Below are 24,951 nucleotides of genomic sequence, written 5' to 3'. Positions count from 1 at the left end.
GTATATGGTTAAATGCGTAAATGCGCTGGCTGTGAGTGGTGGAAGCGCTGCGCAGCTCCTGTATCTAACGGGAGGAAGAGACGGGAGATTTTAGCGAGATGCGAGGACTCTCAAAAAGCTTGACAGTTATGAGTCCGGCCAGAGTTTGAGCAGAAAGGAGGGAGGAAGGAAGGAATAAGGAAGGAAAGGAGGACACCAGTCTGATGATTAGCACCTTTTTTTCCTTCTTTCAACTGCGGGTCGGCCGGGTTGTTGATTTGTACATTGTTCTGTGGGTCGGGTTGCGGGGCGGGTTAGGTTCTGGCTGCGGGTCGGGTTGCGGGGCGGGTTAGGTTCTGGCTGCGGGTCGGGTTAGGTTCTGGCTGCGGGTCGGGTTGCGGGGCGGGTTAGGTTCTGGCTGCGGGTCGGGTTGCGGGGCGGGTTAGGTTCTGGCTGCGGGTCGGGTTGCGGGGCGGGTTAGGTTCTGGCTGCGGGTCGGGTTGCGGGGCGGGTTAGGTTCTGGCTGCGGGGCGGGTTGCGGGGCGGGTTAGGTTCTGGCTGCGGGTCGGGTTGCGGGGCGGGTTAGGTTCTGGCTGCGGGGCGGGTTAGGTTCTGGCTGCGGGTCGGGTTGCGGGGCGGGTTAGGTTCTGGCTGCGGGTCGGGTTGCGGGGCGGGTTAGGTTCTGGCTGCGGGTCGGGTTGCGGGGCGGGTTAGGTTCTGGCTGCGGGTCGGGTTGCGGGGCGGGTTAGGTTCTGGCTGCGGGTCGGGTTGCGGGGCGGGTTAGGTTCTGGCTGCGGGTCGGGTTGCGGGGCGGGTTAGGTTCTGGCTGCGGGTCGGGTTGCGGGGCGGGTTAGGTTCTGGCTGCGGGTCGGGTTGCGGGGCGGGTTAGGTTCTGGCTGCGGGTCGGGTTGCGGGGCGGGTTAGGTTCTGGCTGCGGGTCGGGTTGCGGGGCGGGTTAGGTTCTGGCTGCGGGTCGGGTTGCGGGGCGGGTTAGGTTCTGGCTGCGGGTCGGGTTGCGGGGCGGGTTAGGTTCTGGCTGCGGGTCGGGTTGCGGGGCGGGTTAGGTTCTGGCTGCGGGTCGGGTTGCGGGGCGGGTTAGGTTCTGGCTGCGGGGCGGGTTGCGGGGCGGGTTAGGTTCTGGCTGCGGGTCGGGTTGCGGGGCGGGTTAGGTTCTGGCTGCGGGTCGGGTTGCGGGGCGGGTTAGGTTCTGGCTGCGGGTCGGGTTGCGGGGCGGGTTAGGTTCTGGCTGCGGGTCGGGTTGCGGGGCGGGTTAGGTTCTGGCTGCGGGGCGGGTTAGGGTCGGGCGTGAAAATAGCTGACCCGTGCATCACTAATAGCTATTATTCTATTCTGTGCGCCTTATAATGCGGTGCGCCCTATAGTGTGGAAAATACGGTAGTTAATTAAAGGGGAAAAATTGATCTCCAGTTTTGATAACTGAAGTTTTTTACTGAATATTTCTGTCAACTGATGATAGAAATAAATATTTGGATCTGATCATAATAAATCAGTTTCTTTGATTTCCTGTGATAGAGATGTTTTAGTTTTTAGTTTCTGGTGTGAACTAAACGAGCCGATAGATTAAAAGGTTAAATGATGAATGTAATGAACGTGTGTGTGTGTGTGTGTGTGTGTGTGTGTGTGTGTGTGTGTGTGTGTGTGTGTGTGTGTGTGTGTGTGTGTGTGTGTTGCAGCTGGTCCCTCCCATCGGCATGTCGAGCAACCCGATGAACGCCGTCACCACAAAGTTCGTCCGGACGTCGACTAACAAAGTGAAATGTCCCGTGTTCGTGATCAGGGTAAGCTGCTGTGACATCACTGCTGCTGTGACATCACTTCCCATTAATACGTACAACCAGGAAGAAGAGATGAAACTGACCTCTGTAGATCTGCTCACACACACACACACACACACACACACACCTCTGACTGAACGAGCATCAGAAGACAATTAACCAAAAAACTCACCAGACGATCAGTAATGAAGAGAATCAGATCTGAAGCTTCAGTTTAAGTTACTACAGATGAATGTAATGTACATTTCTATGCAGACAGTAAACTTCCATGATTCCTCCTGTTCATACTGAGCATCAGATCCTTCATCATGTTAACAGGAAGTGATGGAGGACTAAACCCACAGTCCTCCTTCTGTGGAAACATGGATTATAAAGTTGATGTGAAGCTAATATGAAGGAAGGAAGGAAGGAAGGAAGGAAGGAAGGAAGGAAGGAAACATGGATTATAAAGTAGATGTGAAGCTAATATGAAGGAAGGAAGGAAGGAAGGAAGGAAGGAAGGAAGGAAGGAAACATGGATTATAAAGTTGATGTGAAGCTAATATGAAGGAAGGAAGGAAGGAAGGAAGGAAGGAAGGAAGGAAACATGGATTATAAAGTTGATGTGAAGCTAATATGAAGCTTCAGAGTCTGAATGAGTCAAATCTTCATCTTCTAAGTTTCAACGTTACAGTGTTTTTACTAGCAAAGTCTTTTTGTTACTATACTTCCACCACAGAGAAACAGGAAACACTGAGAGGAGGGAGGGAAGAAAGGAAAGGAAAGGAAAGGAAGGAAAGGAAACACTAAGAGGGGGGAGGGAAGGAGGTAGGAAGGAAGGAAGGAAGGAAAGGAAACACTAAGAGGGAATCTGATGCTAAAAAGACTAAATGTGTCAGCTATCACTGATATGACTAACTCACACTGCTATAGTTACTATGGTTACCACGGTTACTATAGTTACTATAATAACTCGCACTGCTATAGTTACTATAGTTACTATGGTTACCATAGTAACTATAGTAACTATAGTAACTATAATAACTCACACTACTATAGTTCATAGGAAACTGTTTACTGTTCATACGGACACCTGACTGGTGGTACTACGATAACTAGCTAACGATAACTAGCTAACGATAACTAAAACTAGCTAACGATAACTAAAACTATAACTAACTATAACCGTATTTATGACACCTGACTGCTGGTTTTAGTGACTGCTGGTTTTAGTGGCTGCTGGTTTTAATGACTGCTGGTACTACGATAACTAGCTAACGATAACTAAAACTATAACTAACTATAACTGTATTTATGACTGACTGCTGGTTTTAATGGGAACCGTTAACATCAGTATTTAATATCAGTGTTGAGTTATTTAGATGAAGATGAGGACCGATGCTTTCAGATGTTGATCCTCTCTCTCTCTCTCTCTCTCTCTCTCTCTCTCTCTCTCTCTCTCTGTCTCTCTCCCTCTCTCCCTCTCCCTCTCTCTCTCCCTCCCTCTCCCTCTCTCTCTCTCTGTCTCTCTCTCTCTCTCTCTCTCCCTCCCTCTCCCTCCCTCTCTCTCTCTCTCTCTCTGTCCCTCTCTCTGTCCCTCTCTCTCTCTCTCTCTCTCTCTCTCTCTCTCTCTCTCTCTCTCCCTCCCTCCCTCCCTCTCTCTCTCTCTCTCTCTGCAGTGGACTCCTGAAGGCCGCCGTCTGGTCACTGGAGCCTCCAGTGGAGAGTTCACTCTGTGGAACGGACTCACCTTCAACTTTGAGACCATTTTACAGGTGAGCATCATCATCATCTTCATCTTCATCTTCATCATCATCTTCATCATCGTCTCAGCTGTCAGTCTCAGCAGCTCGGACGTGTTTGGTCGTCATGGTAGAAACTGTAACTTAGCTTGATGCCGTTACCAGTTTGAGTCGAGCTGACAGGAAGTGAGACATTAAAGATTCTGTATTTGTATTTAATGAAACACTTCACGTCTTATTCATCGTAGTTTATTAGTAATAATAAAGTGATTATCTTTATGCCGTTATAAGAAGTCTGATTATGTTCACGCATTTCAGCTGCAGATGATTCGTTTTCTAAAGGGCCGTCCACGCTAACGATACCGATAACTATAAATATAACGATAAATATAACGATACCGATAACTATAAATATAACGCTAAATATAACGATAACTGTAATTATAACGATAAATAGAACTAACGATAAATATAACTAACAATAAATATACCTAGCTATAACGATAAATATAACTAACGATAAATATAACTAACGATAAATATAACTAACGATAAATATATCTAACAATAAATATACTTAGCTATAACGATAAATATAACTAACTATAAATAGAACAAACTATGACGATAAAGAGAACGAACTATAACGATAAATAGAACTAACGATAAATAGAACTATAACGATAAATAGAACTAACGATAAATAGAACTATAACGATAAATAGAACTAACGATAAATAGAACTATAACGATAAATAGAACTAACGATAAATAGAACTAGCTATAACGATAAATAGAACTAGCGATAAATAGAACTATAACGATAAATAGAACTATAACGATAAATAGAACTATCGATAAATAGAATTAACTAACGATAAATAGAACTAACGATAAATAGAATTATAACAATAAATAAATAGAACTATAACGATAAATAGAACTAACTATAACGATAAATATAACTAGCTATAACGATAAATAGAACTATAACGATAAATAGAACTAACTATAACGATAAATAGAACTAGCTATAACGATAAATAGAACTAACGATAAATAGAACTATAACGACAAATATAACTAACTATAACGATAAATAGAACTAACTATAACGATAAAGAGAACTATAACGACAAATATAACTAGCTATAACGATAAATAGAACTAAAACGATAAATAGAACTAACGATAAATAGAACTAACTATAACGATAAATATACCTAACTAGCGATAAATATACCTAGCTATAACGATAAATAGAACTAACGATAAAAATTCCTAACTAATGATAAATAGAACTATAACGATAAATAGAACCAACAATAAATAGAACTATAACGATAAATAGAACTAACTAACGATAAATAGAATTATAACGATAAATAAATAGAACTATAACGATAAATAGAACTAACGACAAATAGAACTATAACGATAAATAGAACTAACGACAAATAGAACTATAACGATAAATAGAACTAACGACAAATAGAATTATAGCGATAAATAAATAGAACTAACGACAAATAGAACTAACTAACGATAAATAGAACTAACGACAAATAGAATTATAGCGATAAATAAATAGAACTATAACGATAAATAGAACTAACGACAAATATAACTATAACGATAAATAGAACTAACTAACGATAAATAGAACTAACGATAAATAGAACTATAACGATAAATAGAACTAATTATAACGATAAATAAATAGAACTATAACGATAAATAGAACTAACTAACGATAAATAGAATTATAACGATAAATAAATAGAACTATAACGATAAATAGAACTAACGACAAATATAACTATAACGATAAATAGAACTAACTAACGATAAATAGAACTAACGATAAATAGAACTATAACGATAAATAGAACTAATTATAACGATAAATAAATAGAACTATAACGATAAATAGAACTAACTAACGATAAATAGAATTATAACGATAAATAAATAGAACTATAACGATAAATAGAACTAACGACAAATATAACTATAACGATAAATAGAACTAACTATAACGATAAATAGAACTATAACGATAAATAGAACTAACGACAAATAGAACTATAACGATAAATAGAACTATAACGATAAATAGAACTAACGACAAATATAACTATAACGATAAATAGAACTAACTATAACGATAAATAGAACTAACTAACGATAAATATAACTAACGATAAATAAATAGAACTATAACGATAAATAAATAGAACTATAACGATAAATAGAACTAACGATGAATAGAACTATAACGATAAATAGAACTAACGACAAATAGAACTATAACGATAAATAAATAGAACTATAACGATAAATAGAACTAACGATAAATAGAACTAACGATAAATAGAACTATAACGATAAATAGAAATAACGACAAATATAACTATAACGATAAATAGAACTAACTAACGATAAATATAACTAACGATAAATAGAATTATAACGATAAATAAATAGAACTATAACGATAAATAGAACTAACGATAAATAGAACTAACTATAACGATAAATAGAACTAACGACAAATATAACTAGCTATAACGATAAATAGAACTAACGACAAATATAACTAGCTATAACGATAAATAGAACTAACGATAAATAGAACTATAACGATAAATAGAACTAACTATAACGATAAATATACCTAACTAGCGATAAATATAACTAACTATAACGATAAATAGAACTAACGATAAAGAGAACTAACTAACGATAAATAGAAATATAACTATAAATAGAACTAACTAACGATAAATAGAACTATAACGATAAATATACCTAACGATAACGATAAATATACCTAACTAACGATGAATAGAACTAATGATAAATAGAACTAACTATAACGATAAATAGAACTATAACTATAAATAGAACTAACTAACGATAAATAGAACTATAACGATAAATAGAACTAACGATAAAGAGAGCTAACTATAACGATCAATAGAACTAACGATAAATAGAACTAACTAACGATAAATAGAACTATAACGATAAATAGAACTAACGATAAATATGACTAACGATAAATATAACTAACTAACGATAAATAGAACTAGCTATAACGATAAATAGAACTAGCTATAACGATAAATGTAACTAGCTATAACTATAAATAGAACTAACTAACGATAAATATACCTAACTAATGATAATTGCAACTAACTAACGATAAATATAACTAGCTATAACGATAAATATAACTAGCTATAACGATAAAGAGAACTATAACGATAAATAGAACTAACGATAAATAGAACTAACTATAACGATAAATAGAACTAACGATAACGATAAATAGAACTATAACGATAAATAGAACTAACTATAACGATAAATATACCTAACTAGCGATAAATATACCTAGCTATAACGATAAATAGAACTAACGATAAAAATTCCTAACTAATGATAAATAGAACTATAACGATAAATAGAACCAACAATAAATAGAACTAACGATACGTATAACTAACGATAAATATAACTGACTAACGATAAATAGAACTAACGATAAATAGAACTAACGATAAATAGAACTATAACGATAAATAGAACTAACAATAAATAGAACTATAACGATAAATAGAACTAACTAACGATAAATAGAACTAACGATAAATAGAATTATAACGATAAATAAATAGAACTATAACGATAAATAGAACTAACGACAAATATAACTATAACGATAAATAGAACTATAACGATAAATAGAACTAACGACAAATATAACTATAACGATAAATAGAACTAACTAACGATAAATATAACTAACGATAAATAGAATTATAACGATAAATATAACTAACTAATGATAAATGTAACTAGCTATAACTATAAATAGAACTAACTAACGATAAATATAACTAGCTATAACGATAAATATGACTAACTAATGATAAATGTAACTAACGGTAACGATAACTATAGATAACATATATAACTATATTTTTATAGTGATCGTTGTGGAGTGCGTTAGCTGTTTATTAAACAGGTGTATCCGGTGAATAAAGTAAAGCTAACCCGCTTCCCCCTCTGCCCCCCCCAGGCCCACGACAGCCCGGTGCGGGCGATGACGTGGTCTCATAACGACATGTGGATGCTAACGGCGGACCACGGCGGCTACGTGAAGTACTGGCAGTCCAACATGAACAACGTCAAGATGTTCCAGGCTCACAAGGAGGCCATTAGAGAAGCCAGGTTTATACCCAATCTAAACTTTTCTGTAGTTCACCCCGGTGTCAGCTGCTCGCCGTCGGCCACGCGGGGGCGCCGTTTGACGCGCCGCCGCGTGTCGCCGCCGCGGTCGATTGATGACAGATGTACGTGTGTGCTGTTGCAACACTGCAGTGATCTGTTGTTGAGTTTGTTCCTGTGTACAGAAAACGGTTGATTGTGTTGAATAAAGTGATCAATAACTTATTTAAAGGCCCAGCGAGGCCCAGTGGTGATAAAGAACCAATAAATCAATAAAGCTCCAGGGTTTGACTTTGAACCAATAAAGTTTTAGCAGGGGATCAATAAAGTGAATAAAGTAGATGCTTAAATAAAGGTTTGAATTCAACACCTGATCCTGAACACCTGAAGCGCAGAGAGGTGATCACATGACCTAGAAACTACTTCCTGTTAACTCTCAGCATCCTACATGTCCCATCATGCACCTGGGTAGTCCTACATGTCCCATAATGCACCTGGGTAGTCCTACATGTCCCATCATGCACCTGGGTAGTCCTACATGTCCCATCCTGCACCTGGGTAGTCCTACATGTCCCATCCTGCACCTGGGTAGTCCTACATGTCCCATCATGCACCTGGGTGGTCCTACATGTCCCATCATGCACCTGGGTAGTCTCCCTAAAGCCTCACCTGCTCTGTTAGCACTCTGATGACATCACTGTGACATCATGTTTTAATTGATCAACAGAAAATCTCATAGATTTTTTTGTTTGTGATATTGTTCTTCGTTAATTGATCGTAACGACATCGTAATGTTTCAGCATTTCATAGACGAGCTTATTGATCAGTAATCAATAATGAAACCAATCACTGAAGCTGCAGATTAAACTATTAGTTTGATTATTGATTAATCAAATATTTTGGCTTTTTGATTGAAACAATCGATTATCTGAATAGTTGATTGATTTTCTGTCAGCAGGTTAACGAGCTACTTGCTGCAGCTGTAACTTATTGATCCGTCTGATCAGCCCAATCAGTCAGCTGATCAGTTAGTTGAATATTCATTTCAAACTATTTACATAATTGATCAATAGTTCCAGCTGGTGACTCGTTAATGGAAAGAAAGTGATCAGCAGGTTGATTGATGACACACAGCAGAGGACGGAGCTGATCACAGAACAGCAGCTAACGGTTCATGTGTTGATCTTGAGTGATGTGTTCTGATCGAGTCTCTGATCAAAGCTTTAAGCTGGCCTGTCTCACATCACAGATCGATCAGGGATCAATAGTTAAACTGAACGACATGCGTCCCTCTGTCAGGTGACTGCTTTCTGATCACCTCTGGTCATTAGATCAATACATCTGATCAGCTTCATAATCGGGAAACTTATTTTCTGCTCATCAATATTCAGAAATGTTCATTTTCTGATTCTTAAACCTGAAAGAAGATAAAGAGACAGTTTGAGTTTCATATTTAAGATGAAACTGTTTTTAATGAAACTGCAAACTAAACTTCTAATGACTCTGATATCAGCTGTATGGAGCTTTTCCATTTCTAGTTCTAGCACTACTCGACTCCTCCATCAGGTGGAGTACCAGGTACCTGCTCCTCCATCAGGGATAGTACCTGGTACCTGCTCCTCCATCAGGGATAGTACCTGGTACCTGTTGCTCCATCAGGGATAGTACCTGGTACCTGCTCCTCCATCAGGGATAGTACCTGGTACCTGCTCCTCCATCAGGGATAGTACCTGGTACCTGCTGCTCCTCCATCAGGGGTAGTACCTGGTACTCCATCAGGGGTAGTACCTGGTACCTGCTGCTGCTCCATCAGGGGTAGTACCTGGTACTCCATCAGGGGTAGTACCTGGTACCTGGTACTCCTCCATCAGGGATAGTACCTGGTACCTGCTCCTCCATCAGGGATAGTACCTGGTACCTGCTGCTCCTCCATCAGGGATAGTACCTGGTACCTGCTGCTCCATCAGGGATAGTACCTGGTACCTGGTACTCCATCAGGGATAGTACCTGGTACCTGGTACTCCTCCATCAGGGGTAGTACCTGGTACCTGCTGCTCCATCAGGGATAGTACCTGGTACCTGCTCCATCAGGGATAGTACCTGGTACCTGCTGCTCCATCAGGGATAGTACCTGGTACCTGCTGCTCCATCAGGGATAGTACCTGGTACCTGGTACTCCTCCATCAGGGGTAGTACCTGGTACCTGCTGCTCCATCAGGGATAGTACCTGGTACCTGCTGCTCCATCAGGGATAGTACCTGGTACCTGCTCCTCCATCAGGGATAGTACCTGGTACCTGCTCCTCCATCAGGGATAGTACCTGGTACCTGCTGCTCCATCAGGGATAGTACCTGGTACCTACTCCTCCATCAGGGATAGTACCTGGTACCTGCAGAGATTAGTTTCTCTTCTCTTGGTGAGACAGGAAGTCTCCATGTTCTCCTTTGTTGATGTTTGTGTTGCAGCTTCATACAGCCGGGCTACCAAGTAAAACCACCTGGTACCAAACCCAGTAGAGTCCAGTAGTGCTAGAACCGTATTCAGGACCAGCTCCATTATCAGCTGTGATATCAGCCATGAGGTTTAATCTCACGTTAGTTTTGCTGATTTTAAAGGTTTAGTTCACCAGCTCAGTTTATTTAAATATAAACAGAAAACCAACTCAGGACCACGTGTGTTTCCAGCTGCTCACTGATCAGAGTTCCTTCTCCGTCTCAATGTTCCTGAACTCTTTCAAACCTCCGTTCATATTATATATGACATTATTTATTAATACTGATTCTCACTCAGAATAAACAGCTGCTGTGCAGATTTACAGTGAAGCATGTTTAATGTGTTTCTGTGATTATATGTGAGGGGTTTGAGATGTTTTAGATGTTCTGTTTTCAGATGTTTTAGGTGTTGCCGTGGAGACAGAACAGCTGCAGGTTGAAATCTTTTAACGTATTAACGACACAAACATGAATCCGACTGCCAGAACCAGTTTAAACCAGTTCAGACTATTAAAGGTGGGACCAGTTTAGTTTTGACTGTAAAACTTGGCCTGTTGTTACCATGACAACCGCCAACAGAGCGCTGTCAGCCTGCAGATTGAACCATTTTAATGTGATTTTGATATTTATTGTTTCTGTATGTGAAACATGAACGTTGTTGAAATGTACCGTCAGTGATGATGATGATGATGATGATGATGATGATGAAGAATGTACTCTGACAGTAAACTGAGGGCGTCTTTCACAAACACTGATTCACATTTTTCACCATTTGTGATTTTTGTTTATGGATCAAACAACTAATCAGTTAATGGAAATCATCAGATGAGTTGATATTTATCTGCAGATGTTAAATTATCAATAAACTAAAAGATGAAAGAGTCACAGCTGATCGATCACTGAACCAGACTCAGATAATCATCACTTTACATCATCAGACCAGTTGAGCTGTTTGTTTCTGTCAGGTTATAAACTGACCAACAGGAAGTGTTGCCATGGAAACAGAAAACGTTTAAACTTTACTGATGTTAATGATTGAATCCAGTCGATGACATCACAGTGATGAAGTTGATGACATCACACAGTGATGAAGTCAATGACATCACACAGTGATGAACTCGATGACATCACACAGTGATGAAGACGCAGTTTAAATCTTCCTCACTGAAGTCACATGACATCATCACTGCAGTCTGAGCAGAGCTACACACACACACCTGAGATACACACACACACACACCTGAGATACACACACGCACACCTGAGATACACACACACACACACCTGAGATACACACACACACACCTGAGATACACACACACACACACCTGAGATACACACACGCACACCTGAGATACACACACACACACACCTGAGATACACACACACACACCTGAGATACACACACGCACACCTGAGATACACACACACACACACCTGAGATACACACACACACACCTGAGATACACACACACACACCTGAGATACACACACACACACACACCTGAGATACACACACACACACACACCTGAGATACGCACACACCTGAGATACACACACACACACACACACACCTGAGATACACACACACACACCTGAGATACACACACACACACCTGAGATACGCACACACCTGAGATACACACACACACACACACACACCTGAGATACACAGTCTACTGTAGTACAGTTAGAGGTACTAGTACTTTACTGTAGTACAGTTAGAGGTACTAGTACTTTACTGTAGTACAGTTAGAGGTACTAGTACTTTACTGTAGTACAGTTAGTGGTACTTGTACTTTACTGTAGTACAGTTAGAGGTACTAGTACTTTACTGTAGTACAGTTAGAGGTACTTGTACTTTACTGTAGTACTGTTAGAGGTACTAGTACTTTACTGTAGTACAGTTAGAGGTACTAGTACTTTACTGTAGTACACTTTGAGGTACTAGTACTTTACTGTAGTACAGTTAGAGGTACTAGTACTTTACTGTAGTACTGTTAGAGGTACTAGTACTTTACTGTAGTACAGTTTGAGGTACTAGTACTATACTGTAGTACAGTTAGAGGTACTAGTACTTTACTGTAGTACAGTTAGAGGTACTAGTACTTTACTGTAGTACTGTTAGAGGTACTAGTACTTTACTGTAGTACAGTTAGAGGTACTAGTACTTTACTGTAGTACAGTTAGAGGTACTAGTACTTTACTGTAGTACAGTTAGAGGTACTAGTACTTTACTGTAGTACTGTTAGAGGTACTAGTACTTTACTGTAGTACAGTTAGAGGTACTAGTACTTTACTGTAGTACAGTTAGAGGTACTAGTACTTTACTGTAGTACAGTTAGTGGTACTTGTACTTTACTGTAGTACAGTTAGAGGTACTAGTACTTTACTGTAGTACAGTTAGAGGTACTTGTACTTTACTGTAGTACTGTTAGAGGTACTAGTACTTTACTGTAGTACAGTTAGAGGTACTAGTACTTTACTGTAGTACACTTTGAGGTACTAGTACTTTACTGTAGTACAGTTAGAGGTACTAGTACTTTACTGTAGTACTGTTAGAGGTACTAGTACTTTACTGTAGTACAGTTTGAGGTACTAGTACTATACTGTAGTACAGTTAGAGGTACTAGTACTTTACTGTAGTACAGTTAGAGGTACTAGTACTTTACTGTAGTACTGTTAGAGGTACTAGTACTTTACTGTAGTACAGTTAGAGGTACTAGTACTTTACTGTAGTACAGTTAGAGGTACTAGTACTTTACTGTAGTACAGTTAGAGGTACTAGTACTTTACTGTAGTACTGTTAGAGGTACTAGTACTTTACTGTAGTACTGTTAGAGGTACTAGTACTTTACTGTAGTACAGTTAGAGGTACTAGTACTTTACTGTAGTACAGTTAGAGGTACTAGTACTTTACTGTAGTACAGTTAGAGGTACTAGTACTTTGTGACCTTTGACCTTTAAAGCAGCTCATTTAATATTTAGTTCATAAAATAATGAAAATATATCAAATATTAAATTAATCATCAATGAAACAAAGAATGATTATAAGATATAATCATCATGAAGCTTCATTAAAACAAAAAGATCAATAAAAGGAATAAAAGTCAAACTGCAGCTGATCCACAGCTTCAGTTTATAAACGTCTGAGTGTTTAAACAATCATCTGAATGAACTTTCTATCAGAGGATGAATATTAAATGATTCAGATTAACATCAGTTTAATGTCTCCGCTCATTAAACACGTTATAATAAATCTCCTCTTCTTCTTCTCCAGTTTTTCTCCCACAGATAATAAATTTGCGACGTGTTCAGACGACGGCACCGTGAGGATCTGGGACTTCCTGCGCTGCCACGAGGAGAGGATCCTCAGAGGTCAGAGGTCACTCACATACACACACATATACACACACACACACACATATACACACACACACACATATACACACACATATACACACATACACACACATATACACACACACACACACACACACATATACACACACACACACATACACACACACATATACACACATACACACACATATACACACACACACACACACACACACACATATACACACATATACACACACACACATATATATACACACACACATATACACACATACACACACACATACACACACACATACACACACATACACACATATACACACATATACACACACACACATATATATACACACACACATATACACACATACACACACACATACACACACACATACACACACACATATATATTTAAAAAAACGAAGTGAAATAAATGTAAAACTTGATTGTGGTTTATTTGTGTGTGTGTGTGTGTGTGTGTGTCTCTCTGTGTGTGTGTGTGTGTCTCTCTGTGTGTGTGTGTGTGTGTGTGTCTCTCTGTGTGTGTGTGTGTGTGTGTGTGTGTAGGTCACGGTGCTGATGTGAAGTGTGTAGACTGGCATCCCACGAAGGGTCTGGTTGTATCCGGCAGTAAAGACAGCCAGCAGCCGATCAAGTTCTGGGACCCGAAGACGGGTCAGAGCCTGGCCACGCTGTGAGTCCAACACACATCATTATATTATACATCATTTATTATATATATATATCACATCATTACATCATTAGATATGATTATATATATATGTGATTAAAGTTATTCAGTATATTCCAGTATATATATGTGTGTGTATATGTGTGTGTGTGTGTGTGTGTAACGTGTGTCTCTCTTTAGTCACGCCCATAAGAACACGGTGATGGAGGTGAAGTGGAACCTGAACGGTAATTGGCTGCTGACGGCGTCACGTGATCATCTCTGTAAACTGTTCGACATCAGGAACCTGAAGGAGGAGCTGCAGGTGTTCAGAGGCCACAAGAAGGAGGCTACAGGTGAGTCATGTGACCCCCCATGTGATGTCATATGACCTGTCATCTGACCCGTCATGTGATGTCATCTGACCCGTCATGTGACCCGTCATGTGACCGTCATGTGACCTTCATGTGATGTCATATGACCGTCATGTGACCCGTCATATGACCGTCATGTGACCCGTCATGTGATGTCATGTGACCGTCATGTGATGTCATAGCTCAGACTGGACTGTAACCCATGTCACTACTGAGCATGTGCAGAGTATTCACAGTAATGAGATGATTAATGAGATGAGTGTTTCCTCAGCGGTGGCCTGGCATCCTGTCCACGAGGGTCTGTTCGCCAGTGGAGGATCTGACGGCTCTCTGCTCTTCTGGCACACTGGGTAATAATTATATATATATTATTATTATTATTATTATTATATATATTATATTATAATATATATCATTTATATATAATATACATTTATTATGATTCTTTACATGAATCATCGTTGTTGGTCCAAACTTTGAGCTTCATTCAGAGTTTAGAAACAAAACCGTGAAGCAGAGTTAATATTAGTGTGTTACTGATGTGTTGGTTGTGATCTGTGATCTGTGATCTGTGCTGCTGCAGGGTGGAGAAGGAGGTGGGGGGGATGGAGATGGCTCATGAGGGGATGATCTGGAGTCTGGCCTGGCATCCGCTGGGTCACATCCTCTGCTCCGGATCCAACGACCACACCAGGTTCCTCATCACACACACATCACAGCGTATAATAACACCTGTATAAGCTGAGTACATCCAGGCTGACGGGTTTGAACTCTCTCGTGTTTTTCAGTAAATTCTGGACCAGGAACCGTCCGGGTGATAAGATGAGGGACCGGTACAACCTGAACCTGCTGCCGGGGATGTCAGAGGACGGAGTGGAGTACGGTGAGAAACCCTGAAACCTGGTTCAGTCTGAGACGTTTCACAGCGCTCAGGTCCTCACTGGTTACCATGGAGAGATACATCCAGGTCCTCACTGGTTACCATGGAGATACATCCAGGTCCTCACTGGTTACCATGGAGATACATTCAGGTCCTCACTGGTTACCATGGAGATACATTCAGGTCCTCACTGGTTATCATTGAGAGATACATTCAGGTCCTCACTGGTTACCATGGAGATACATTCAGGTCCTCACTGGTTACCATGGAGATACATCCAGGTCCTCACTGGTTACCATGGAGATACATTCAGGTCCTCACTGGTTACCATGGAGATACATTCAGGTCCTCACTGGTTATCATTGAGAGATACATTCAGGTCCTCACTGGTTACCATGGAGATACATCCAGGTCCTCACTGGTTACCATGGAGCTACATCCAGGTCCTCACTGGTTACCATGGAGATACATTCAGGTCCTCACTGGTTACCATGGAGATACATTCAGGTCCTCACTGGTTACCATGGAGAGATACATTCAGGTCCTCACTGGTTACCATGGAGATACATTCAGGTCCTCACTGGTTACCATGGAGATACATTCAGGTCCTCACTGGTTACCATGGAGATACATCCAGATCCTCACTGGTTACCATGGAGATACATCCAGGTCCTCACTGGTTACCATGGAGATACATCCAGGTCCTCACTGGTTACCATGGAGATACATCCAGGTCCTCACTGGTTACCATGGAGATACATCCAGGTCCTCACTGGTTACCATGGAGATACATTCTCCATTTTTCTCTTCATGGACGATACCAAAAAACAAACGTATATAATTTTGAGAACAAATGAAGAATTTAAATTTAAAAGGTTTCATGATTCAACACTTTATTAACATTCTTCACTATTTTAAAGAGCATTCATTTCCATCTGATGAAGTTTCAATGAAGATAATTATTAATGACAATATGATCTCACAGATCAGCTGATGCCACGTAAGGTTTGTGGTATTAAAGACGTTAACGTGATTGAACAGCTGCTGTTTGTGTTTCAGATGACATCGAGCCCAACAGCCTGGCCTCCATTCCTGGGATGGGGATCCCCGAGCAGCTGAAGGCGGCCATGGAGCAGGAGCAGAACAGTGAGTCACAACAGCTGCTTCCTCTTTGCTCTAAACATTTAAACATAAAGAGGACAGATTACAGAGTCACACATCTGGTCTGATTTTCATCAGGACTAAATTAATATTCTATCATTTGGAAATATGATTTATTTTCAGGTGTTTCATGATTAATTACAGAGTCGAGCGGTTTGGTACAAAATATGAGAAAAATCACATTTAAGTGAAGTAGTTATTATTTATTTAGTTGATTATGAGCTTCGTTATTTAATATGTGACTCAGGTTGTGACTCAGGATGTGACTCAGGATGTGACTGGACTGTCTGCAGGTAAAGAGGCGGCTCCAGAGGAGATGTCCATCCCGGGTCTGGACTGGGGAATGGACGAGGTCATGGGCAAAGACGCCAAGAAAGTCCCGCAGAAGAAAGTCCCGTACGCCAAACCGATCCCAGCTCAGTTCCAACAGGTACAGCATATTCATCAAACCCTGAACTATGAATGATAAACTCTATAAACTCTGAATGATATAACCTTGTCCCTAACTCTGTCCTCTCTCTGCAGGCCTGGGCGGAGAACAAGGTTCCCATGATGCCCCCTGGTGCTGAACTGAAGGACCGGAAGGTCGAGCAGAAAGTCGACATGAAGAAGAAAACTCAGGCAGAGATCGAGCAGGAGATGGCAGCTCTGCAGTACACCAACCCCCTGCTGCTGGAGGTAATTACCCCACTAACTGCCCCTGTAACTACCCCAAAGCCCCCCATAACTATCCTACAGCCCTCTGTAACTACCCCACGGCCCTCTGTAACTACGGTACAGCCCTCTGTAACTACCCCACGGCCCTCTGTAACTACGGTACAGCCCTCTGTAACTACCCCACGGCCCTCTGTAACTACGGTACAGCCCTCTGTAACTACCCCACAGCCCTCTGTTACTGCCCCACGGCCCCCTGCTGCTGGAGGTAATTACCCCACTAACTGCCCCTGTAACTACCATACAGCCCGCTATAACTACCCTACAGCCCCCTGTAACTACCCCACAGCCCTCTGTAACTACCCCACAGCCCCCCATAACTATCCTACAGCCCTCTGTAACTACCCCACGGCCCTCTGTAACTACCCCACGGCCCTCTGTAACTACTCCACAGCCCTCTGTAACAACTCCACAGCCCTCTGTAACTACCCCACAGCCCTCTGTAACTACGGTACAGCCCTCTGTAACTACCCCACGGCCCTCTGTAACTACGGTACAGCCCTCTGTAACTACCCCACAGCCCTCTGTTACTGCCCCACGGCCCCCTGCTGCTGGAGGTAATTACCCCACTAACTGCCCCTGTAACTACCATACAGCCCGCTATAACTACCATACAGCCCGCTATAACTACCCTACAGCCCCCTGTAACTACCCCACAGCCCTCTGTAACTACCCCACAGCCCCCCATAACTATCCTACAGCCCTCTGTAACTACCCCACGGCCCTCTGTAACTACTCCACAGCCCTCTGTAACAACTCCACAGCCCTCTGTAACTACCCCACAGCCCTCTGTTACTGCCTCACGGCCCCCTGCTGCTGGAGGTAATTACCCCACTAACTGCCCCTGTAACTACCATACAGCCCCCTATAACTACTCCACAGCCCTCTGTAACTACCCCACGGCCCTCTGTAACTACGGCACAGCCCTCTGTAACTACCCCACAGCCCTCTATAACTACCTCACAGCCCTCTGTAACTACCCCACAGCCCTCTGTAACTACCCCACAGCCCTCTGTTACTGCCCCACGGCCCCCTGCTGCTGGAGGTAATTACCCCACTAACTGCCCCTGTAACTACCATACAGCCCCCTATAACTACCCCACAGCCCTCTGTAAGTACCCCATGGCCCTCTGTAACTACTCCACAGCCCCCTATAACTACTCCACAGCCCTCTGTAACTACCCTGCAGCCCTCTGTAACTACCCCACGGCCCTCTGTAACTACTCCACAGCCCCCTATAACTACTCCACAGCCCTCTGTAACTACCCCACGACCCTCTGTAACTACGGCACAGCCCTCTGTAACTACCCCACAGCCCTCTATAACTACCTCACAGCCCTCTGTAACTACCCCACAGCCCTCTGTTACTGCCCCACGGCCCCCTGCTGCTGGAGGTAATTACCCCACTAACTGCCCCTGTAACTACCATACAGCCCCCTATAACTACCCCACAGCCCTCTGTAAGTACCCCATGGCCCTCTGTAACTACTCCACAGCCCCCTATAACTACTCCACAGCCCTCTGTAACTACCCCACGGCCCTCTGTAACTACCTCACAGCCCTCTGTAACTACCTCACAGCCCTCTGTAACTACCCACAGCCCCCTGTAACTACCCCACAGCCCCCTGTAACTACCCCACAGCCCTCTGTAACTACCCCACAGCCCTCTGTAACTACCCCACAGCCCCCCATAACTACTACTATAACTAACTGCCCTCGCTCACTCTTTTCTGTCTTTGCTTCTTCAGCAGATGAAGATGGACGGGAACATGGGCCCCCCGCAGGGACAAGGCCCTATGCCCCCCTTTGCCGGACCTGGAGGCCCCGGGGGTCCTGGGGGCCCCATGACCCCTGGCCAACAGGGTTTCCCCCCAAACATGCCTCCTCAGCAGATGCCCAACAACATGGGGCCCCCCATGGGCCCTGGAGGCATGCAGCCTCCTTTCATGCCCCCTGGACAGATGGGGCCTCCTTCTGGACCCCAGTCTCACCAGGGGCCCCCTCAGGGCATGATGGGACCACCAGACATGCAGAGGCATCCTGGCCCTCCCAGGAACATGGGCCCCCAAGGGCCTCACGGTATGGGTCCCAGAGGGATGCAGGGGCCACCTGGTGGGATGATGGGCCCCCCTCCTCGAGGAATGGGCCCCAGGGATCCTCAGGGGCCTCCACCTCAGGGGGGTATGATGCCACCTCAAGGGAATATGATGGGCCCTCAGGGTCCTATGCAGGGTGGGATGATGGGGCCCCCACCCAGGACACATGGTAACTATGGGATGGGCAACATGCAGGGACCCCCAGGAGGGATGCATGGTCCTCCAGGAAACATGCAGGGACCCCCAGGTAACATGCAAGGACACCCAGGGAACATGCAGGGGCCCCCTGGTAACATGCAAGGACCCCATGGTAACATGCAGGGACCCCATGGTAACATGCAGGGGCCCCCTGGTAACATGCAAGGACCCCATGGAAACATGCAGGGGCCCCAAGGTAACATGCAAGGACCTCCAGGAAACATGCAAGGACCCCATGGAAACATGCAGGGGCCTCAAGGTAACATGCAGGGGCCTCCAGGAAACATGCAAGGACCCCATGGAAACATGCAGGGGCCCCCCTACCTGCAGCACCAGGTGAGTTCAGGTCTCTCTACTGCAGTCATGTGACACTGTGGGGACTTCTGTGTAAACCTGATCTGTCTTTACAGGGCCAGAATTCGGGGCCAATGATGCACGGGATGCAGGGGCCCAACAGCAAAGGTAAGACCAGAACCCTGATTATCAGATCCAGCGAAGTCTGAACCCTTTCTCTGTTATTACTTCTGTTTTTCTGATTACCTCAGGAGACCCTCGGGGGCCGCCGCCCAACCACCACATGGGCCCCCCAGATCGGCAGGGACCCGGAGGGCCTGGAGGACCAGACCAGGGCTCGGGGCCTTACTGGGGGGATAACCAGCAGGGTCGACGTGGGCCGCAGGACTTTGACGGAGGCCAGGACTTCCACGGCAGAGAGGAGGGCTGGAGGTCTGGACCCGGGTACCAGGGAGGAGGAGGAGGAGGAGGGGGCCACAGAGGGGGAGGAGGGCACCGAGGAGGAGGAGGGGGGAACGGAGGGAACTGGGGCCCCGAAGACCGGTTTACCCGAGACGGAGGGGACTTCAGAGGACGGAGAGACGACAGGTGAGCTGCTGTTCAGCCTGAGACCAGGTCCTGAAAGGTCCTGGTCCGGGTCTGAACGGGTCTCTGTTGCAGGTTCAGAGGGGGGGGCCCCGGCCGGCCCGGAGGACGAAGTTACGACGAGTACGGGGGCCAAGAGGAGGGCTTCGAGGGGCCCGAAGAGATGAGTCGAGGCTGGGACAGCGGAGGCCGAGGGAGGCCCCCACCACGAGGAGGAGGGCCCCCTAGAGGAGGAGGTGAGTCTGATAGTCTATCCATCCATCCACCCATCCACCTATCCACCTATCTATCCATCTATCCATCCACCCATCCACCCATCCACCCATCTATCCATCCATCCATCCATCCATCCATCCATCCACCCACCCACCTATCTATCTATCTATCTATCTATCTATCTATCTATCTATCTATCTATCTATCTATCTATCTATCTATCTATCTATCTATCTATCTATCTATCTATCTATCTATCTATCTATCTATCTATCATCCATCCATCCATCCATCCATCCATCCATCCATCCATCAGAACAGTGAACGTGTCTCTTGGTCTTCAGGTCATGACAGTTACCGTGAACAGATGCATGATGGGTCGTCTCCGGCGGGTCGTGAGCGCTCGTCCTCTCTGCAGGGAATGGACATGGCGTCTCTGCCCCCCCGAAAGCGTCCGTGGCAGGACGGGCCGGGAACCGGAGACCCTCGAGAGCGCGAGTCCCCCGGAGCTGACGGAGGTGACGACCAGCAGCTCATCAGATGATTGATGATGTCATCGTTTATATAAATTACAATTGTTAATGATTTTAACCTTTGACGTCCTCCCGGGTCAAATTGACCCAGTCTGTTTTGACTGTTCCTTCCTTCCTTCCTTTATTCCTTCCTTCCTTCTTTCCTTCCTTCTTCCCTCCATCCTTCCTTCCTTTCCTTCTTTCCTCCCTCCTTTCCTCCCTCCCTTCCTTCCTCCCTCCCTTCCTCCCTCTCTCCCTTCCTTCCTCTCTTCCTCCCTTCCTCCCTCTCTCCCTCCCTTCCTCCCTCCCTCCCTCCCTCCCTCCCTCCCTCCCTCTCTCCCTCCCTCCCTCCCTTCCTCCCTCGTTCCCTTCCTTCCTCCCTCCCTCCCTTCCTTCCTCCCTTCGTCATTCTTTCCTTCCTTATTCCTCCCTTGCTCTCTCCTTTCCTCCCTCGTTTCCTTCCTTGTTCCTCCCTTCTCCCTTCCTTGTTCCTCCCTTCTCCTTTCCTCCCTTCCTCCTTTCCTTCCTTCCTTCCTTGACTCGAGGACAACAGGAGGGTTAAATTAAATAAAGTTCTACAGATGAAATATTGATGGATCGCTTTGAGACAGAAGTATAAACCTGTTTAATGTTCCTGTGGGCAGGTCGGCCTCAGAGGGACGACGGCGGCTACGGTCCATCAGGGCGAGGCGGACGGGGCGGCTGGGGCCCGGGAGGGGGACCGGCCCCCAGGAGAGGAGGACCTGCACCCAGAGGAGCACCGAGGGGGGGCAGCCGCGGTCGGTAGTCCTCACTCAAAGAAAAACTCCCATGAGCCTCTTGTCTTCTGGCGCCGAGCCAGCGGAGACAAACAGTGCAGAGAAACTTTGGGTCATGTGACGAATCAGGACTGAAGAACACCTGACAGGAAACGCATCACTGACCAGGATCAAAGATGTTAAATGTAAAATATTGTAGAGATCATCTGCTGTTTGTCTCCTTTCTTTCCGTCAGCGATTCGTCAGGTTGTTGCTTTTTGTCCTTTTTTTGTATCAGATTTCTATGTTTTTGTGTTTTCACTGAATAAAGATTTCACTTCAAACCGCCTCCAGCGTTTAAAGGAGCAGACGCAGGAAGCCGCAAGCTAACACACAATAACACATTTATATTTAGAATAAAACAGGCAAAAATATTAACGTTAAAACAATTTTAATGTCATGAAAGTTAATTTTTTGCAGTTTTCTGATCAGTGACGTAAATGTTTCTCCTCGACAGATGTTGGAGTTTTACTGCAGTAAAGGACCTGAGTACAGTCACAGTTCAGAGTCACCTGATCCTGTTAGAGATCAAATAAAAACCTAGGATCAGATTTTGTAGAGAAACAGCGAAACATGTTGACTTTTTTATTTGTGGTCTGAACAACAAACAGTTTACTGATTCAAATACAAAATAAAGTGTCAGATTGTCAGTTTGGTCCTCAGTGACGGACTCCCAGCAGCCAATAATCAATAATCAGTCTGATTACATCATTCATGTTTCTGTGTGGAGCCGCAGCAGAATCCTGGTTAACCCGGGACCCTGGAACACTTCACCGGCCCCCGGAACACTTCACCGGCCCCCGGAGGGCCCCGGCCCCCTGACGGGCGTCCGGCCCACCCGCTCTCTGTGTCCGGTCTCTGGCTCTCGGTCAGATCGACATGGTCTTCCCGGTGACGGTGCGTTTGAGGGCGGACGCCGCCATGCCGCCCATGAAGCGGAGCCCGGCGCTGCCGCCCGGCAGCAGCGACACCAAGCAGCCGAGGATCACCGCCACCTGCAGCGCGGCTCCCAGCGCGGTGAGCGCCGTGCTGTGGAGGCTCAGCGCCGCGTACAGAGTCCCCACGAGGGCGCACAGGTACACGGCGGCCCCGGGGGAGGTGGGCAGGGCGGCGGCCAGCCTGCTGGGGCCCCGCAGCACCGCCACCGCCGCCAGGGCGAACAGCGACCCGAGCGACCACAGCAGCGCGAACTTGCGTGCGTACAGCAGCAGCAGCGGCGCGTACAGAGCGGACAGCGCGAAGCACAGCGCGGAAAATGCGCCGCACACCGCGGAGGCGACCAGCCGCTGCCGCCGGCTCATGCCCGGCAGACACGGGTCCGGCTCCGACCACCACGACCAGGAGACGCCGCCGCCGCTCCCGGAGCTCTGCCCGGCCGAGCCGCCGGACCACGGGCTGGACCAGCGCCCGAACCAGCTGCCCGAAACCGGCTCTGCGCCGTCCATGTCCACCGCGGTGCTGGAGCCGGACTGGGACCCGGTCTTCCCGCCTTTAGACTGCAGCAGGTACTCCTGCAGCTGCCGGTTCAGCTCCGCCATTACGGGGCAGCTAACAGGCTAACTGCTAGCAGGAGGACCTCTTCTTCTTCTGCTTCTTCTTCTTCTTCACATTAAAGTCTGAAAATTATTAAAGAAAACAGAAGAAGAAGTTTAGTAGAAGTTCAGATCCTGGTGTAAAACAGAGTCAAAGTAGAAGAAGTGGTTCAGCTCCTTTATTCAGTAACAGTCAGAAAGTTCAGACTCTGAAATGAACCCAACTATAAAAGTTAAAATGTATTTTTGACTCCTGATAAATGAAAAAAGTTTTCCTCTTTTATTAACACAGGAAAACATCACTGGACATAAATATATAATATAAACTCTCCTCACTGACTCACTGTCACTGACTGCTGTTATATGATATAATATATATAATATATATATATTGGTATTGTAGCAGTGTAAAGTGAGGTGAACTAACATGACGTCATGTCTGCTTTATAAACTAGTAACGAGTCTGTTTGACAGCGTGAGGAGCAGAAAGATGTTCGTGTTCACATGGAGGGAAAGTAAAGTAGTGACCTCACATGACTCATTACCTGAGCTACGACCTGCTCACACCTCAAACCTCCACAGAGATGAACACCTGGTTACTCCATCAGTCAGACTATGAGCTGATGAAGCTGCTCAGAGATAACTAACCCTAACCCTGGACCGATGAGATCATTCACAATGAAACACTCACTGGAAAATACTTAGTTACTTCCTCCTCTGCGACTACTCTGAGTCTGTTCACTACTTTAAACTGAAGATGCTGTTTCTGATGTGATACGATGTGAGAACAGAAAATATCAGAGCTAGCTAACTAACAGACTGACTGGCTAACTAACTAACTAACTAGCTAGCTAGCTAACTAACTAACTAACTGACTGACTGGCTAACTAACTAACTGGCTGGCTGACTGACTGGCTAACTACCTAGCTAACTACCTAGCTAGCTAACTAATTAACTGACTGACTGGCTAACTAACTAACTAACTAACTAACTAGCTAACTAACTAACTGACTGACTAGCTAACTAACTTACTATCTAACTAGCGGACTAGCTGACTAGCTAACTGACTGACTGACTGGCTAGCTAGCTAACTAACTAACCCTCTCTGTGAACAGTTATGTGTCAATCAGCGTCAGTCACGTGATACTTGCAGCCCAAACAATACACATAAGAACATATCTATGTATGCTCCTAATTATTATGACTCAAACTATAATAACCCCAGCGTTCAGGGTTCAGAGAAATAAAGTCAGTAAAGTACAGAAACCTGAATATGAAGTATAAATACTGCGTTACTTACCTCTGCTCCTCTCAGCAGGTTACTTCCTGGTTCT

General features: G+C 44.5%; 2 protein-coding genes across 2 annotated transcripts in view; one reads left to right on the top strand and one right to left on the bottom strand.

The window, feature by feature from the left end:
- wdr33 (WD repeat domain 33) overlaps window positions 1–22,369 on the top strand; it is a 27,647-nt gene extending 5,278 nt beyond the window's left edge. The window contains exons 4-21 of the mRNA XM_053330546.1: window positions 1,674–1,778; window positions 3,434–3,529; window positions 7,584–7,735; window positions 13,506–13,603; window positions 14,156–14,282; window positions 14,460–14,614; window positions 14,904–14,982; window positions 15,216–15,326; window positions 15,421–15,515; window positions 16,572–16,658; window positions 16,967–17,103; window positions 17,199–17,351; window positions 19,136–20,017; window positions 20,092–20,143; window positions 20,227–20,563; window positions 20,636–20,796; window positions 21,121–21,294; window positions 21,933–22,369. Coding sequence (XP_053186521.1) covers window positions 1,674–1,778; window positions 3,434–3,529; window positions 7,584–7,735; window positions 13,506–13,603; window positions 14,156–14,282; window positions 14,460–14,614; window positions 14,904–14,982; window positions 15,216–15,326; window positions 15,421–15,515; window positions 16,572–16,658; window positions 16,967–17,103; window positions 17,199–17,351; window positions 19,136–20,017; window positions 20,092–20,143; window positions 20,227–20,563; window positions 20,636–20,796; window positions 21,121–21,294; window positions 21,933–22,075 — 3,144 coding nt within the window. The 3' untranslated portion in view covers window positions 22,076–22,369. The remainder of the gene's footprint in view (window positions 1–1,673; window positions 1,779–3,433; window positions 3,530–7,583; window positions 7,736–13,505; window positions 13,604–14,155; window positions 14,283–14,459; window positions 14,615–14,903; window positions 14,983–15,215; window positions 15,327–15,420; window positions 15,516–16,571; window positions 16,659–16,966; window positions 17,104–17,198; window positions 17,352–19,135; window positions 20,018–20,091; window positions 20,144–20,226; window positions 20,564–20,635; window positions 20,797–21,120; window positions 21,295–21,932) is intronic.
- Window positions 22,370–22,648: 279 nt separating this feature from the next.
- Window positions 22,649–24,951, bottom strand: LOC128369503 (vesicle transport protein SFT2C-like). The gene is made up of 2 exons (XM_053330554.1): window positions 24,918–24,951; window positions 22,649–23,701 (listed from the first exon to the last, which is right to left on the bottom strand). The coding sequence occupies exon 2, from the start codon at window positions 23,621–23,623 to the stop codon at window positions 22,955–22,957; it is 669 nt and encodes a 222-aa protein (XP_053186529.1). The 5' UTR covers window positions 23,624–23,701; window positions 24,918–24,951; the 3' UTR covers window positions 22,649–22,954.

This window comes from Scomber japonicus, chromosome 12 (assembly GCF_027409825.1).
Source record: "Scomber japonicus isolate fScoJap1 chromosome 12, fScoJap1.pri, whole genome shotgun sequence".
Lineage (NCBI taxonomy): Eukaryota > Metazoa > Chordata > Actinopteri > Scombriformes > Scombridae > Scomber > Scomber japonicus.
This window is presented reverse-complemented; position numbering and strand designations above follow the sequence as displayed.

What these genes read in the sequence shown, in the direction of transcription:
- LOC128369503 (XM_053330554.1), bottom strand. Translation starts at nt 23,623, where the DNA reads ATGGCGGAGCTGAACCGGCAGCTGCAGGAGTACCTGCTGCAGTCTAAA.